This window comes from Mesoplodon bidens (assembly GCF_964165515.1).
Source record: "Mesoplodon bidens genome assembly, chromosome: 10".
Classification (NCBI taxonomy): domain Eukaryota; kingdom Metazoa; phylum Chordata; class Mammalia; order Artiodactyla; family Ziphiidae; genus Mesoplodon; species Mesoplodon bidens.
In genome coordinates this window covers 92,119,965-92,133,385 of record NC_138172.1, presented here as the reverse complement: position 1 = coordinate 92,133,385, position 13,421 = coordinate 92,119,965, and the positions used below count along the sequence as shown (strand labels likewise).

Sequence of the window (13,421 nt, the reverse complement as noted above, 5' to 3'; positions counted from 1 at the left end):
AAAAAAAAAAGAAAAGAAAAAGAAGAAGTGGTGAGAAACAGAGGTCTCAATGTAAGAACAATTCTATATATGCCACTCATAATAAACTCTTGAAAAATCTGGACAATCTTCCCAGACGTAATGAAACACAAAAAGTTGTTTTAACAAACTATTACTCATTCAGTTACCATCAGTAAAGCATTAATAAAAACTGAAGGACTTTAATGCCTTTCCCTCATAACCAGGCATGAAAATGAAATTTGAATCAGTTTATTCTTCTTGAATTCACAGTAACATTAAAGAAAAAAAAAAAGTGTGTTAAGTACACCTGAAATATGCTTATTACTTTCTCTTAAACAGGGCTGTTTTATTTAACAAAAATTAGGATTGAAAACATACCAAATTCTTATTTTGTGCCACTCTTGTAACCTATGCTCTTGTCTTCCAGATCATCCAAAGACAAAGACTTTCTTAGCTTATAGGTCCTGGCTCTTTGATAGTTTTTTAAATCTATCTTTTGAGGGAGGATCTAGTTTTTAAAAATTCCCAAACTCAGCAGATAGTCAACGAAACACTTCTGAATAAGGCAACAGCCCCTTAACTGGTGTCTCAGCATATGACACCCCACTCCCACTCACATGCCCACCTAACACACTGCTGTTACTCCAAGGCACCATCTCACCCCCTATAAAAACCACCCCATGTTTTCCTACCACATTCAGATTAAAATCCAATTATTGAGCATAGCATTCACAGAATTTTTAGAATTTAAAGCTACCTCTCAATCTCATGACAAATTATTTGCGATTTTCAAAGTATGCCATGCTTTTCCTCTTGTTCTCTTGCATTTGGCTGTTTGTTGGGTGAGAAATGCCCTTACTCAGAATTCTTGACCTGAGTAACTCAGCCCAGATTATTCTTCATTTCCCAAACACCCAATACTTGAAACAAAACCACCACCACCACAGCAAAAGCCTATGGTTTAATTATCTGAATATTCATTTCTTTCCCTCAATTATGCCCATTTTTTTGAGTTTAGAAATTATATATCACTATCTGCAGAGGCCAGCATAACCCTTACGCATAAAAATGCTTATGAACTCAAGAGTAAATCTACAGATGGAATCCACTGTAATTACAATGTAGACCACCCTTGAACTTCTTGTAACATTTCATTTATAGAGCTTCCACAGCGAGAGACCCGCTGAGGGAGCTCTCCTGTTGCTCAGATGACGATGTCTGCTTAGCACAGAGGAGAATCTGGTACCGAGAGCACTGGTAGAGAGGTTAATACCAGACACCTCTGTGAGACCTGGTGGGCAGCCCTGGGATCAGTAACCAGCAGTCAAGGCTCCTGGAAAGCTGCCTGGATCTGGTGAGTGGAGGCCTAGGAGTGAAGCTGCAGCAATAGGAGTAGTTCCAGTGACAGGAACAAACGTCAGCACAGCTCCCTGTTGCTTGGTTCCCCCAACTGAGGACAAGTTTATAACCATCAGGATATTCCTGAAATAATACATCAAATATGATACAAAGAGAAGAATAACATTAACTGTTGTAATCAAAAGTAAACACAGTGGGCGACCTTCAAGACGGCGAAGGAGTAAGACGTGAAGATCACCATCTTCCCCACAAATACATCAAAAATACATCTACATGTGGAACAACTCCTACAGAACACCTACTGAACGCTGGCAGAAGACCTCAGACCTCCCAAAAGGCAAGACACGTCCCACATACCTGGCCGTGTGGCCGACAGGGTCCCGGTACTCCAGCCGGGTGTCAGGCCTGAGTCTCTGAGGTGGGAGAGCCAAGTTCAGGACACTGGACCACCAGAGACCTCCCAGCTCCACGTAATATCAATCGGCGAGAGCTCCCCCAGAAATCTCCGTCTCAACGCTAAGACCCAGCTCCACTCAACGACCAGCAAGCTCCAGTGCCAAACAACTAGCAAGACAGGAACACGACCCCAGCCATGAGCAGCAGAGAGACTTCCTAAAGTCATACTAAGTTCACAGACACCCCAAAACACAGCACCAGACACAGTCCTGCCCACCAGAAAGACAAGATCCAGCCTCATCCACCAGAACACAGGTACCAGTCCCCTCCACCAGGAAGCCTAAACAACCCACTGAAACAACCTCAGCCACTGGGGGCAGACACCAAAAACAACAGGAACTATGAACCTGCAGCCTGCGAAAAGAAGACCCCAAACGCAGTAAGTTAAGTAAAATGAGAAGACAGACAAATACACAGCAGATGAAGGAGCAAGGTAAAAACCCACCAGACCAAACAAATGAAGAGGAAATAGGCAGTCTACCTGAAAAAGAATTCAGAATAATGATAGTAAAGATGATCCAAAATCTTGGAAACAGAATGGAGAAAATACAAGAAACGTTTAACAAGGACCTAGAAGAACTAAAGAGCAAACAAACAATGATGAACAACACAATAAATGAAATTAAAAATTCTCTAGAAGGAATCAATAGCAGAATAACTGAGGCAGAAGAATGGATAAGTGACCTGGAAGATAAAATAGTGGAAATAACTACCACAGAGCAGAATAAAGAAAAAAGAATGAAAAGAATTGAGGAGAGTCTCAGAGATCTCTGGGAAAACATTAAACACACCAACATTTGAATTATAGGGGTCTCAGAAGAAGAAGAGAAAAAGAAAGGTACTGAGAAAATATTTGAGGAGATTATAGTTGACTATATCCTTTCCCATGTTAGGAAAGTTTTCAAGCAAGTCCAGGAAGCACAGAGTCCCATACAGGATAAATCTAAGGAGACACACGCCAAGACACATATTAATCAAACTATCAAAAATTAAATACAAAGAAAAAGTATTAACAGCAGTAAGGGAAAAGTAACAAATAACATACAAGGGAATCCCCATAAGGTTAACAGCTGACCTTTCAGCAGAAACTCTGCAAGCCAGAAGGGAGTGGCAGGACATATTTATAGTGATGAAAGGGAAAAACCTACAAACAAGATTACTCTACCCAGCAAGAATCTCATTCAGATTTCTCAGACAGAGAAACTAAAACCTTTAGAGACAAGCAAAAGCTAAGAGAATTCAGCACCACCAAACCAGCTTTACAGCAAATGCTAAAGGAACTTCTCTAGGCAGGAAATACAAGAGAAGGAAAAGACCTACTATAACAAAACCAAAACAATTAAGAAAATGGTAACAGGAACATACATATCGATAACTACCTTAAATGTAAATGGATTAAATGCTCCAACCAAAAGACACAGACTGGCTGAATGGATACAAAAACAAGACCCATATATATGCTGTCTACAAGAGACCCACTTCAGACCTAGGGACACATACAGACTGAAAGTGAGGGGATGGAAAAAGATGTTCTATGCAAATGGAAATCCAAAAAAAGCTGGAGTAGCAATTCTCATATAAGACAAAATAGACTTTAAAATAAAGACTATTACAAGACACAAAGAAGGATACTATATAATGATCAAGGGATCAATCCAAGAAGATATAACAATTGTAAATATTTATGCGCCCAACACAGGAGCACCTCAATACATAAGGCAAATGCTAACAGCCATAAAAGGGGAAATCGACAGTAACACAATAACAGTAGGGGACTTTAACACCCCACTTTCACCAATGGATAGATAAACCAAAACAAAAATAAATAAGGCAACACAAGCTTTAAAAGATACATTAACCAAGATGGATTTAATTGGTATTTATAGCACACTCCATCAAAAACAACAGAATGCACTTTCTTCTCAAGTGTTCATGGAACATTCTCCAGGACAGATCATATCTTGGGTCACAAATCAAGCTTTGGTAAATTTAAGAAAATTGAAATTATATCGAGTATCTTTTCCGACAACAATGTTATATGACTAGATATCAATTACAGGAAAAAAACTGTAAAAAATACAAACACATGGAGGTTAAACAATATGCTACTAAATAACCAAGGGATCACTGAAGAAATCAAAGAGGAAATTAGAAGCAAATGACAATGAAAACGTGACAGCCCAAATCCTATGGGATGCAGCAAAACCAGTTCTAAGAGAGAAGTTTATAGCAATACAATCCTACCTCAAGAAACAAGAAAAATCTCCAACAACCTAACCTTACACCTAAAGCAATTAGAGAAAGAACAAAAAACCCCACCAAAGTTAACAGAAGGAAAGAAATCATAAAGATCAGATCAGAAATAAATGAAAAAGAAATGAAGGAAACAATAGCAAAGATGAATAAAACTAAAAGCTGGTTCTTTGAGAAGATAAACAAAATCGATACACCATTAGCCAGACTCATCAAGAAAAAAAGGGAGAAGACTCAAATCAATAGAATTAGAAATGAAAAAGGAGAAGTAACAACTGACACTGCAGAAATACAAAGGATCATGAGAGATGACTACAAGCAACTATATGCCAATAAAATGGACAACCTGGAATTCTTATAAAAGCACAAACTTCTGAAACCGAACCAGGAAGAAACAGAAAATATAAACAGACCAATCACAAGCACTGAAATTGGAACTGTGATTAAAAATCTTCGAACAAACAAAAGCCCAGGACCAGATGGCTTCACAGGCAAATTCTATCAAACATTTAGATTAGGGCTAACACCTATCCTTCTCAAACTCTTCCAAAATATAGCAGAGGGAGGAACACTCCCAAACTCATTCTACGAGGCCACGATCACCCTGATACCAAAACCAGACAAAGATGTTACAAAAAAAGAAAACTACAGGCCCATATCACTGATGAACATAGATGCAAAAATCCTCAACAAAATACTAGCAAACAGAATCCAACAGCATACTAAAAAGATCACACACCATGATAAAGTGGGGTTTATCCCAGGAATGCAAGGATTCTTCAATATATGCAAATCAATGAATGTGATACATCATATTAACAGACTGCAGGATAAAAACCATATGATCATCTCAATAGATGCAGAAAAAGCTTTTGACAAAATTCAACACCCATTTATGATAAAAATTCTCCAGAAAATGGGCACAGAGGGAACCTACCTCAACATAATAAAGGCCATATATGACAAACCCACAGCCAACATCGTTCTCAATGGTGAGAAACTGAAACCATTTCCACTAAGATCAGGAACAAGACAAGGTTGCCCACTCTCACCATCACTATTCAACATAGTTTTGGAAGTTTTAGCCACAGCAACCAGACAAGAAAAAGAAATAAAAGGAATCCAAATCAGAAAAGAAGAAGTAAAACTGTCACTGTTTGCAGATGACATGATACTACACACAGGGAATCCTAAAAATGCTACCAGAAAACTACTAGAGCTAATCAACGAATCTGGTGAAGTAGCAGGATACGAAATTAATGCACAGAAATCTCTTGCATTCCTCTACACTAATGATGAAAAATCTGAAAGAGAAATTAAGGAAACACTCCCATTTACCACTGCAACAAAAAGAATAAAATACCTACAAATAAACCTACCTAAGGAGACAAAAGACCTGTATGCAGAAAATTATAAGACACTGATGAAAGAAATTAAACATGATACAAATAGATGGAGAGATATACTGTATTCTTGGATTGGAAGAATCCAAGAATACGGTATATACCACCCAAAGCAATCTACAGATTCAATGCAATCCCTATCAAACTACCAATGGCATTTTCCACAGAACTAGAACAAAAAAACTTCACAATTTGTATGGAAACACAAAAGACCCGAAAGAGCCAAAGCAATCTTGAGAAAGAAAAACGGAGCTGGAGGAATCAGGCTCCCAGACTTCAGACTATTACTACAAAGCTACAGTAATCAAGACAGTCTGGTACTGGCACAAAAACAGAAATATAGATCAGTGGAACAGGATAGAAAGCCCAGAGATAAACCTACGCACATATGGTCACCTTATCTTTGACAAAGGAGGCAAGGATATACAATGGAGAAAAGACAGCCTCTTCAATAAGTGGTGCTGGGAAAACTGGACAGCTACATGTAAAAGAATGAAATTAGAACACTCCCTAACACCATACACAAAAATAAACTCAAAATGGATTAAAGACTTAAATGTAAGGCCAGACACTGTCAAACTCTTAGAGGAAAACATAGGCAGAACACTCTATGACATAAATCACAGCAAGATCCTTTTTGACCCACCTCCTAGAGAAATGGAAATAAAGACAAAAATAAACACATGGGACCTAATGAAACTTAAAAGCTTTTGCACAGCAAAGGCAACCATAAAAAAAGACGAAAAGATGACCCTCAGAATGGGCGAAAATATTTGTAAACGAAGCAACTGACAAAGGACTAATCTCCAAAATATACAAGCAGCTCATTATCAAAAAAAAAAAAAATGGGTGGAGACCTTAATAGACACTTCTCCAAAGATATACAGATTGTCAACAAACACATGAAAGGATGCTCAACATTACTGATCATTACAGAAATGCAAATCAAAACTACAATGAGGTATCACCTCACACCAGTCAGAACGGCCATCATCAAAAAACCTACAAACAATAAATGTTGGAGAGGGTGTGGAGAAAAGAGAACCCTCTTGACCTGTTGGTGGGAATGTAAATCTCCAGCCACTATGGAGAACAGTATGGAGGTTCCTTAAAGAACTCAAAATAGAACTACCATATGACCCCGCAACCCCACTACTGGGCATATCCCCTGAGAAAACTGTAATTCAAACAGAGTCACGTACCACAATGTTCACTGCAGCACTATTTACAATAGCCAGGACATGGAAGCAACCTAAGTGTCCATCGACATATACAATGGAATATTACTCAGCCATAAAAACAAATGAAATTGAGTTATTTGTAGTGAGGTGGATGGACATAGAGTCTGTCACACAGAGTGAAGTAAGTCAGAAAGAGAAAAACAAATATCATATGCTAACACATATATATGGAATCTAAAAAAAAAAAAAAAAAAAAAAGAGGGTTCTGAAGAACCTAGGGGCAGGACTGGAATAAAGAAAAAAGACGCAGACGAGAGAATGGACTTGAGGACTCGGGGAAGGGGAAGCTGGGACAAACTGAGAGTGTGGCATGGACATATATACACTACCAAATGTAAAGTAGATAGCTAGTGGGAAGCAGCCGCATAGCACAGGGAGATCAGCTCGGTGCTTTGTGACCACCTAGAGGGGTGGGGTAGGGAGGGTGGGAGGGAGACGCAAGAGGGAGGGGATATGGGGATATATGTATGCATATAGCTGATTCACTGTTATAAAGCAGAAACTAACACACCATTGTAAAGCAATTATGCTCCATAAAGATGTTAAAAAGAAAGGGAAGATTTCATTTATAATAAAATATCACTTTATTTTGACTAAATAAAGACAGTGGATAAATTTGTTATTGTGACCATCCCTTTCACATCCAAACTGTAACCATTCACATTTAGAGAGCTAACTGTATTCAAATGAAACCATTTACAAGAACTGCCAAAGGTAAAAGATAATTTAAAATATCAATCTAATGTATTTTTATGTGAAATATTATGGAAATGGTTCCTTACCTGAACTCCTTGTAAGTGGCTCTGAGGCACTACTAGGGCCACAGCGTTCTGCTGTCTTTGCCACGGGCACACTAAATGTAAATCCAATCTGTAGAAAGAGAAGGTGTCTTTTCAGTGTCCATTTAGCTTCCAATGATTATCAAATATAAAGCTCTATTTTATGCCAAGTCAAAAAAATATACTGAATTTCACATATTCTAAGATTCACAGTTTCTCCTATTTTAAATCTCTAAAATTGGTGTGCTTCTTATAATGAATGGTGTGTCACAGTTTAACAACAGCATTTTAAATTTCTGAAGCATTTTTTCATTCAAAGCAATACGTAAAAATAATGTGTTCCTAATGCCCAGTTCTGGACTTCTAAATGCCATTTCCTAATAAAAAGTATGAGACTTTATGGCCAACAAGTGCACTTCAGGCATGTGGCAGGGAAGTTACAAAATGATCTGGAACATCTAGTTGTGACAGAAAACAAGGACACAGTGAAAAACAGAAAGTAACATGTTAAAATGATACACATGCCAAATACAGGTAGGACACAATTTGAACATTAAACTTATGTATTATTCTTACTCAAAATATTTATTCTTAATTATGAAGAAAAAAATACATACTGTGGGACATAAAAACTTCCAACTTTTCTAGATTAAAGTCAATTCAAGAGACATGTTAACTAAATTCAATATGACTTAGATTAGTCCTAATCGTAAGTGGATCCAGGACCAAGAGAAACAAACAGCAATTAAAGGACAGTCTGGGGCTGATGGGTAGATCTGAACATGAACACTATTACTATTACATCATGTTACATTTCTTGGATAGGATAACTGTATTGTGGGTATACAAAGGAATATCCTTTTTCTTAGGGGATACACGGAAAGGTATTAAGGGTACCAAGATGTCTGCACCCTAACTTGCAAATGGTACATAAGAAAATGCATATGCATAATATATATATATGTATATATAGTGAAAAATATATAGATGTTCATTGAAAGTTTTCTGTACACTGGAATTTTTTTGGTAAGAAAAGTCGCATTTCTTACTACCAATGGCATCTCAGATTTGATTTTAAAAATATAGTATGCCTTTGAAATCAATAAATATGAAATATTCCTTGCTTGCTACTTACGGATGACGGAGGTAGTACATCTGCCTCAGTAGATTTTACAATTGGAGATGAAAATCTAAACAAGGGGCTGCCAGTGCTGTTTGGAGAGGTCATTTGTACCTAGGTTTTCCAAATTATTAAAGAAACGATACAAAAATAGTTTTTTAGAAAAGAATTTGACAATAAAATAGACCTTAAGCAAAATTAATTATTACAAAGAAGCCAAAAGCAATTTTTCCCCTTCTGAATTCAAAAATCACTTTTTAACTTCTGAAAACTACTAAACAGTTAACTGCTTATAAGATCTTGCTTCCTCTTAGAAGAGGAATATACATTACCTTAGAGGGAGATACTTATCTAAAGGGGAGAAATGACATCTATAAGAATATGTTCAGAAGATGTAAAAGTCAGGGAAAAAAGCATAAAAATTTCAGGAGCAGATTAAAAATGTTAATACTACTTGAGAAACAAAAACATAAATCCACTCTCACTGAAAAAAAAAGTATTTTAACTGGGAACATTGTTTGGAAACAAACTAATACTCAACTCTTCCCCTAATGCATTCATAAGAGTTGAAGAATGCTCTCATCATGATGTACATTAAAAAAAAAGAAGCAAAACACTATTTCCATTTTTCTCATCTTACTGAGTTGTTAATTTCCATAGTGAAAATTAATCACTGCTTTAAACAGATTAGCTTTTTTAAAAATAAAGAATGAGAAAAAACAAAAATCACCTCTATTGGTACAATGGTTTTTTACCTGGTTTGTTAATGACTGTGAAGGACTAGTGGGTGATGGAGAGGAAGTTGTGATCACAGAAGAACTAAAACTGAAGGTAGGCAGTGAAGAACTGGTGATGGGTAGAGAGATTTTCGGTAATACTGGGACTTCCAGTTCCTGAAACACAACATGTTTTACAATGGTATATTTCATCTTTTGTGTCATACTTCTGTCTCTACTTATTTTCAGGTAGAACTGATGTATCAATAGTTACAGCTAAGTTTAGAATAAACAGGGATACGGTGGCACTATGCAGTGTTCACAATGTGAGCTCTTGAATTAAAAAAAAAAATACTAAACAAGATATGAATCCCAGCTGTGCCACCTGTCAGCCATGCGACTTTGTGAACCTAACTGTCCTCGGTACCAATTTCCTAACTGGTGAAAATGAGAAAAAAAAATCAACATACCACAGTTGTGGTATTAATACGAAAGAAAGTCACTTTTGGTCTTGGCATGTAAAACAAGCATTTAATAAATGTCAGCACTGGTAAGTCTGGTGAACTGCCTTGGTTTTTAACTCAATATAGCAAAGACCACCACTAGTCTCAAATGACCCAGATTAGAACAAACAAAAAGAGTTCCACTTCTGCTAATGGCGGAGGAGCTTGTGTCTGACCAATGCTCTGACAGATAAGAATTACAGACTCTGGACAATATATTAAAAACATCTGAAAACACTTCAAAGCAACCAAAAGCAAGCAGACACTGGAGGGAAGAAGAGACTTAGAAGACAGGCTTCTTCTGAGTGAGCTTCCTGCTCTCTTTGAGTTGATGCCAGTCGGATAGTTGAAATTCAGAAAGAAAACTGCAAATCTGTTGATTGAGGCATTCAAAGGACACATGAGGGTGATCACAGTAGGTAGAAAATAAGGGGAGATGCAGGAATGAAGAGCCACAGAAGGGGAGTCCCAAGTCTGCATATAAACTGTCTAAATCTCTGGCAAACCAAATCTCTGTAAACTACAGGTGTGTAATAAAGGCAATTGGAGAAAACAAAACTAAGAATCTGTCGCCATAAAACCTGCTCTGTAGGTTCTTCAGGGGGAAGGGAAATGATACCAAACGGAAATTCAGATTTCTGGAAGAAGTGGAGAATATGTGAGGTAAACATCCATTTTTCCTCTTAATTTTTCCACTTAACCTAAAAGAAGACAGCTTTCAAAAGGAACAAGAGAGAAACAAAAAACAAGTGGGAAAAATAGAAAATTTTAAAAAAGGTAGATCTTAATCCAACCATACCAATAATATAAGTGAACATTCCAATTAAAAGGCAGAAAATAGATAAAAGGACAAGACTCAATTATACGCTGTCTATAAGAGACTTACGTTAAACGAAAAGGCACAGATTGAAAGTAAATGGATGGAAAAAGATATAACTTGCAGTTAGTAAGCATAAGAAGGCTAATTCCAGTAATAAAGTGGCTGGCTACATTAAACACCGGCTACAGCAGGTTTCAAGACAGAGAATATTTCCAAAGATTTTTTTAAAGGACATTTAGTAATATTAAAAGGGGCAAATCACTGAGAAGCCACAATAGATATAAGGTGTGTATGCACCAATGAGGGCCTCAAAATAAGTAAGCAAAAATTGACATTATAAATGGGAAAAAGATAAATTCACCAAATAAAAGTTAACAATTTTAACTCATATCTCAACAATACAGAAAACAGACATCTCCCCACCCCACTCCCTCCAAAATTCAGCAAGAACAAAGATCTTAGAAATACTATCCGTCATCTTATCTAACTGATATCTAGAGAATACTATACCCAACAACCGCAGAATACACATTCGTCAAGACTCATCAAGCAGACCATGTGCTGGGCTACAAAACAAGTCTCAATACATTTCAAAACGTTAAAATCAGGACTAAATCCACTTCTTAATAATCCACGGATCACATAAGGAATCAAAAAGGAAAGTAGGAAAAACATAAAAGCAGTACTATAAATCTCTTAGAAGAAAACATAGGAGACTTTTTTGGCAGCCTGGGGATAGGTTTCTTAGGACACAAAGAACAGTAAAAATAATGGGAAAAAATGGGTAAGTTCAGACTTCAAAAAGTTAGAACATCTGCTTATCAAAGGATACTGTTAAGAAAAGGATTAGGCAAGTCAAACTGGGAGAAAATATTTGTAAGACACGTATCTGACAAAGTACTTGGGTCTAGAATTTATAGAGTTCCTACAACTCGATGATAGTAAGGCAATCCAATTTTTAAAAGAGCAAAAGATCTGACACTTCACAAAGCAAGATATTATGGCCAATAAAGAAGAACACATTATTAAGCAAGAGAGAAAGGCAAATTAAAATTACAATGAGACACCATCAGACACAAAGCGGAATGGCTAAAATTTAAAGGATGACAGTCAACTACTGATAAAGAGTAGTTGATTGAGTAAGAAAAGCCCCACGCTGCTGGTGGGAGTGTAAAATGTTACAATCACTTTGGGGAAAACAGTTTGTCAGTTACTTAAAAAGTTAAACAAATCATATAACCTCATAAATCCACTTCTAAGTATTTACCCTAAGAGAAATAACTTATGTCTACAAAAAGGTTCAAGAATGTTCACAGCAGCTTTACTCACAATAGTCAGGAACAAAAGAATACATACTGACTAACTGTATCAATATGAAGTTCTAGAACCAGCAAAACCATATATATATATGATGGAACAAATGAGAACAGTGACTGTCCCTGGGGCAGGAGGCAATGGGCATTGACAGGTAAGGTGCATGAGTGAACTTTCTGGAGTGATGGAAATGTGTGACAGCTTGACAGGGGTTTGGGTTACACAGGTGGAAACATTTCTCTGGACTTCCCTGGTGGCCCAGTGGTTAAGAATCCATCTTGCAATGCAGAGGATGCCAGTTTGATCCCTGGTCGGGGAAACCAAGATCCCACATGCCATGGAGCAACTAAGCCCATGCGCCACAACTACTGAGCCTGCCTGCACTCTAGAGCCCGAGAGCCACAACTACTGAGCCCGCATGCCACAACTACCGAAGCCCGCACGCCTAGAGTCCATGTTCCGCAACAAGAGAAGCCACCACAATGAGAAGCCAGCGCACTGCAATGAAGAGTAGCCCTTGCTCACCGCGACTAGAGAAAGCCCGCGCAGCAACGAAGACCCAACGCAGCCAAAAATTATTAAAAAAAAAAAAAAAGCCTGACAGCTTAACACACACACACACACACTTCTAAGGAACTGTTTCAATGGCAGATTATTCTTGTGCTGGGTCTCCCCAAACCCCACCCCTCCAGGGGACCTCCAGGTCTCCCCCTCACCACCACACCAAAGCTTTTAATAATAAACTTCAAGGTATTACGATGCTTCAGAACACACGTTAAGAGTACAACCCTACCTCCTCCTCTTGAGGTTCAGATGCCACAAAGCGCGTCCTCTCTCGCCTCATCTTCCCACCTCCACCACCTACTCCAGAAGACAAACCATTGGCTGCAGACACACTGAAATCTGGGTAAGAAAAGCCGCTAGGCAAAGAAAAAGAAAATTAAAACCAATGATGTATTACTCTGGTCCATAACTTGTTAACTAATTGAACACCGAAAAATTAGAACTGCTAACAACTGAGAAAATAAATGTTCAGCTGAATGTGATTTTAAAAGCTGACAGATTTGTGTGTGTGTGTGTGTGTGTGTGTGTGTGGTTTCTATTTTTTTAACCTTCTTAATCTTCAAAAAGGCAGATACAAATCAAATACAGACCTTACAAATGAGTATAAAGAAGCTTCACTATAAGGATGACATTACCTTTCTCGTTGTTCTCTATTTTGTCCTGGTGTCCTATTTTTTTCATATCCAGTCTAGGAAAGAATAAACGCAACGTATTTACATGCTTGCTTATTTAATTTTCTTAGCACCACCCTTCTATCTGTGAATTTTAATATTTGGAATCAGGAATTTAATGATTTTTTTAGTTAGTGAATCCTAAAATCTGCAACCTATACCCTGTCTCCAAAATGATGACCAAGAGCTACATACACTGTGATTATACACATAAACTATCAC

At 37.5% G+C, this 13,421-nt stretch overlaps 1 protein-coding gene across 1 annotated transcript in view; it reads right to left on the bottom strand.

The window, feature by feature from the left end:
- NUP153 (nucleoporin 153) overlaps window positions 1–13,421 on the bottom strand; it is an 80,258-nt gene that overhangs the window by 20,796 nt on the left and 46,041 nt on the right. Inside the window, exons 10-14 of the mRNA XM_081247788.1 lie at window positions 13,164–13,216; window positions 12,758–12,884; window positions 9,367–9,504; window positions 8,627–8,725; window positions 7,495–7,582 (exon numbers count right to left, since the gene is read on the bottom strand). Of these exons, the coding sequence (XP_081103914.1) occupies window positions 7,495–7,582; window positions 8,627–8,725; window positions 9,367–9,504; window positions 12,758–12,884; window positions 13,164–13,216 (505 nt within the window). The remainder of the gene's footprint in view (window positions 1–7,494; window positions 7,583–8,626; window positions 8,726–9,366; window positions 9,505–12,757; window positions 12,885–13,163; window positions 13,217–13,421) is intronic.